The sequence below is a fragment of the Ornithodoros turicata genome, unplaced genomic scaffold (genome assembly GCF_037126465.1).
Source record: "Ornithodoros turicata isolate Travis unplaced genomic scaffold, ASM3712646v1 ctg00000887.1, whole genome shotgun sequence".
Taxonomy (NCBI): domain Eukaryota; kingdom Metazoa; phylum Arthropoda; class Arachnida; order Ixodida; family Argasidae; genus Ornithodoros; species Ornithodoros turicata.
This window is the reverse complement of record NW_026999411.1, coordinates 41,904-46,433: the sequence shown is the minus strand read 5'-3', so window position 1 is coordinate 46,433 and position 4,530 is coordinate 41,904. Positions and strand designations below refer to the sequence as shown.

The following is a 4,530-nucleotide window of genomic DNA, read 5'->3' as shown; positions in this document are numbered from 1 at the left end:
CACTCCTCCCCCTTTAGTATGTCACCGGTTGTCCGTAGCGTAGTGGTGACCTCCTGCATCGTCCTGATCTTCTAGGTGGACGAACCGGAGTCAGGAGACTTGGGTTGTGAACTTCCACGTCAGACATCCAGGTGTCATCCTCTGTGGCGATCCGCGACGCAGGTCGTCGGCGCAGTTGGTCGGCGTGACGCGTCATGTCTCCGACCGCCGTTTTCACAACAGCCATCCGGGATCCTTTTTGGTTCTGTACCACTCCCGGAATCCATTTTTGTCCTCGCCCGTAATTTCGAGCGAACACGTGCGTCCCTGGCCGAAGCACACCTGTTTCCGAACTTGATTTTTTTCTGGGCTTGGTCGTGCCCGGTCTGGTTTTGAGATAGCTTCTTTGTGCAGTTCTTGGACGCTGATGAGGTCCAATCTTGACCTGATGTTGTACCCAAGTAGCATTTCCGAGGGCGATTTACCGGACACAGTGTTTGGTGATCGACGGTATGAATGCAACCAGCGGTCCACATTTTTGCGCAAATCCCCAGTCTTCATTTTCTTCAACGCATCCTTCACCGTGCGTACCGCCCTCTCTGCTAGTCCGTTTGACTGCGGGTGGTATGGTGCTGTACGAATATGTCGTATCCCATAGCTTTAACAAAATCCTGGAACGGTTTTCCTGTGAATGGCGTGCCATTGTCTGACACTACGCAGTGTGGAATTCCAAAACGTGCGAATACACTGCGAAGTTCCCTCACCGTTTGCTCAGACGAAGCATTCTTAACCGGAATTGCCTCAATCCAACGTGAGAAGCTGTCCACTACGATGAGTAGCATCATTCCCTCGACTGGCCCGGCATAATCAATATGCACGCGTGACCATCTTATAGTTGTCGATGGCCAGGACAGAGGTTCCTTTGCTGGTGGCATTGGCTGGGCCTGTTGACATTCCAAGCAGTGCCGTGCCGTGTTTTCGATGTCCCCATCTATTCCAGGCCACCAGAACAGTGATCTTGCTACTGCTTTCATTGGCGCCATTCCAGAGTGTGTAGAGTGGAGTTGCAGTAGCATCGCCTGGCGTGCTTTTGCTGGGATGATTATCCTCCTTCCCCACATAATCAGACCGTGGTCCGTCGAGAGCTCATCTCTTCGAGACCAATACGGTTGCAATGCCTTGTCTTGCAGCTGATGTGGCCATCCCCGCTGTATGGCATCCCTGAGTGCTGACAAGGTAGCATCTTGACTTGTCAAGTCGGCTAGCTGCTTTGCTGACAGTGGCCCCTCCTCCATGATTTGGATAGAACATACTGCTTCTGAATTTGCGAGTTCTTCCTCCGTTGCAGTTCCTTCTATGGGAAGGCGGCTTAGTGCATCCGCATTGCCGTTTTGACGTCCAGGTTTATATTCAATTTGGTAATTGTAGGCGCTCAGTGTCAACGCCCATCGCTGAATCCTGCTGGCTGCCGTGGATGATATAGCCTTGCCTTCTTTGAAGAGTCCTACCAACGGTTTGTGGTCCGTCCGGAGAATGAACTGTCGTCCCCACAGGTAGTCTCTGAATCGCGTGACTCCGAAAACAAGTGCCAATGCTTCCTTTTCCAGGTGGGAGTAGTTCTGTTCTGCCGCCGTGAGAGTTCTCGACCTGAACGCAATTGGTCTGTCTTGCCCCTCAATGCGGTGTGATAGAACTGCTGCTATTCCATACGGTGATGCGTCGCACTCAAGCTGAAGTTCTCGGGACGGATCAAAATGTGTTAGAAATCCGGAATTTACCAACACATCTTTCGCCTTTTTGAATGCTACCTCTTGGGCAGTATCCCATTTCCAGACGGAATCATTTTTCAGTAGGTCGTACAAGGGTGTGAGCAAGGAGGACATGTTACGAATGAAGCTGCGGTAGTAAGTAAGCAGTCCCAAGAAAGATCTCAATTCTTGCACGTCTTTCGGCGCTGGCGCTTCTACTATTGCTCTCAGCTTCTTTTCTTCGGGATGAAGTCCTCTTTTGTCAATGCGATGTCCCAAATACGAAATTTCCGACCTGTGAAACTCACATTTGTCCTCCCTCAGACGAACACCGTTGTCCTGTAGACGCTGGAGTACCTTGCGCAGGATTTCTCCGAAGTTTGCCTCTCGTTCTCCAATCAGGATGTCATCGAGAAAGACTTGCGTTCCAGGAATTTCTCTCAGCAAGGATTCCATCCGACGCTGGAAGATCGCTGGCGCAGAAGCGATGCCATAGGGTAGACGCTTGTAGCTGTACAGGCCTCGATGGGTGTTTATTACCGCGACCTTCTGTGAGTCTTCATCAAGTGGAATCTGCTGGTATGCGTCGCGTAAGTCCAATTTCGAAAAGCACTCCGCTCCACTAAGCGACGCAAACATGTCTTCAATCTTCGGAAGAGGATATTGTTCAACGTCACAGACTTGGTTCAGCGTAACCTTGAAATCGCCGCATATTCTCACTGTGCCATCTTTCTTCATGACGGGCACGATAGGTGTCGCCCATTCGGAATGGGTAACCGGTGTGAGCACTCCCGCTTCGCACAGCCGATCAAGTTCCGCAGACACTTTGTCGCGCATTACATACGGAAGAGATCTTGCTTTGCAGAACTTGGGCGTTATGCCTTGCTTCAAATGTAGATGAGCAGGTGGACCTACCATGAGACCGATGCCTGGCTCAAACAAGGATTTGAATTCCTGCTTCAGATTGGTCACCTTGCCTTCGCTGTTAACAACATTCACGTTGACGGTAAGCAGATCCAGCGCTGCAATTACATCACGACCACATAGGCTTGGGCCCTCATGGTCAACGACGTAAAGCGATGCTGTTGCCGTGCGGTGTCCGTAAGTGACTTCCATTTTCAGAACGCCTAGCACTGGTAGCTGACCCATGTAGCACGATAACTTGCGTTGGCATGGCAATAATGTTGGCCAGGAGGCTTGATGTTTCCTGTACGTGCTAGCAGGTATCAACGTAACAGACGAACCTGTGTCAACTTCCATGTCGACCGGGATGTCCATCCAACGAGTGGTGATGATCGACGGACGCGGCGTTGCCTGGGTGTCGACACTATGGATTCCCTGCAGGTTAAGGCTTGCCTCTGAGGTCGCCCTTTCTGTTGAAATAGCATTCGTCCGACCATGGGCTCGTGGTCTTGGTTGTTGTGAGTCTGACAAGCACATCTTTGCAAGGTGTCCCTTCTTTTTACAGCGGTGGCACTCAGTAGTCTTAAATGGGCATGCTGGTGCTCCGTGATCGCTTCTTCCGCAACGTATGCACTTAAATTTCTGACTTGCCTGTCTTGGTGGGATTCCTTTAGGCTCTTGACCAACCGGACGATGTCGACCCTTTCGGTTGATGATCCGGTTCACTGAGTTGTCCGGAGGCTGACTCAGTTCCATGGCATTGTTGGTTGCCATTTCTATGGCGCACGCAAGTGTAGTAGCTTTCTCCAGGGTCAACTTCCGCTCAGCAAGCAATCGCTTTTGTATGCCAATGTCCGTGACACCACATACCAGCCTGTCCCGTAGCATCGTATCCAGAGTGGTTCCGAATTCGCAGAACTCAGATAGTTTTCTCAATTCAGCGATAAATGTAGATACAGTTTCGTTCTCGTGCTGGACACGAGAGTTGAAACGGAAACGTTCCACAATTTCAGACGGCTTCGTGGCGAAGTGACTGCTGAGTGTTGCTACTAGTTCCACGAAGGCCTTTGTGCTCGGCTTGGCCGGTGCCAGGAGACTCCGAAGTAGCCCGTAGGTTTTCGGTCCCACAACCGAGAGAAAAATACCGGTGCGCTGATACCCGTCTGTAATCTTGTTTCCGACGAAGTACTGTTCTAACCTTTCAACGTAGTGACTCCATGGTTCCACGTCTGCGTCGAAGGCTGGGGCGGTTCCGAAAGTAGCCATCTTGCTTCCTCGCTCCGGAGAACAAAGGGAAATGCAGTGTCGTCGGATGAGATGTTTTCAGACGTGCGGTGACTGACGTGTCGTCGTGTACTGCCGCTGCGTCACCAGTATCCCATCCTCGTCGCCAGTTGAAGTGTATCCGAGTGGGTTACAGCAACATAACACATTTAACACTGATCAATAAGGCTACATGTCGAGTACGAGCGAGTGGCTCCGATGCTCGAAGGAAACCGACTGCCAAGCGAGGCGAGAGTCCATCCCGACAGCGGAGGTGCACTCTGACCTGATGTTATGGGCGCCCCGAATGTGGGCCTCTCCGTGTGGAATGCACCATTGGCATGGGTGCCGAGACTATCGTCTTTTAAACCGCATGTCTGGCACACAGCAGATTTCTTCGTCCATCATTAGATGAGGCAGCTCTAGGTAGATCAGGATCTTCTATGTCGGCAGCCAAGACTGGATCAGGTAGATCTTGAGTTGCCGCTGTACTTGTTGCATTCACAGTCACACCAACACCAACACTGGACGTCTCTCTTGTAGTAGAAGTGAGGCAGTTTCCTGATGAAACTGGAACAGCAGCAGCAGTAGAAGCATCAGGTAGTAGGTGCTTCTTGAGTGATGCATGAATGCGTAG

The 4,530-nt window shown here is 51.2% G+C and overlaps 1 protein-coding gene across 1 annotated transcript; it reads right to left on the bottom strand.

Annotated features, from left to right (window-relative positions):
- Nucleotides 1–213: 213 nt before the first annotated feature.
- On the bottom strand, nucleotides 214–3,896 carry LOC135375537 (uncharacterized protein K02A2.6-like). Its single transcript, XM_064608218.1, has 2 exons — nucleotides 744–3,896; nucleotides 214–594 (listed from the first exon to the last, which is right to left on the bottom strand). Exons 1-2 carry the CDS (start codon nucleotides 3,894–3,896, stop codon nucleotides 214–216), a joined length of 3,534 nt encoding a protein of 1,177 aa, XP_064464288.1.
- Between the last annotated feature and the right edge of the window lie 634 nt (nucleotides 3,897–4,530).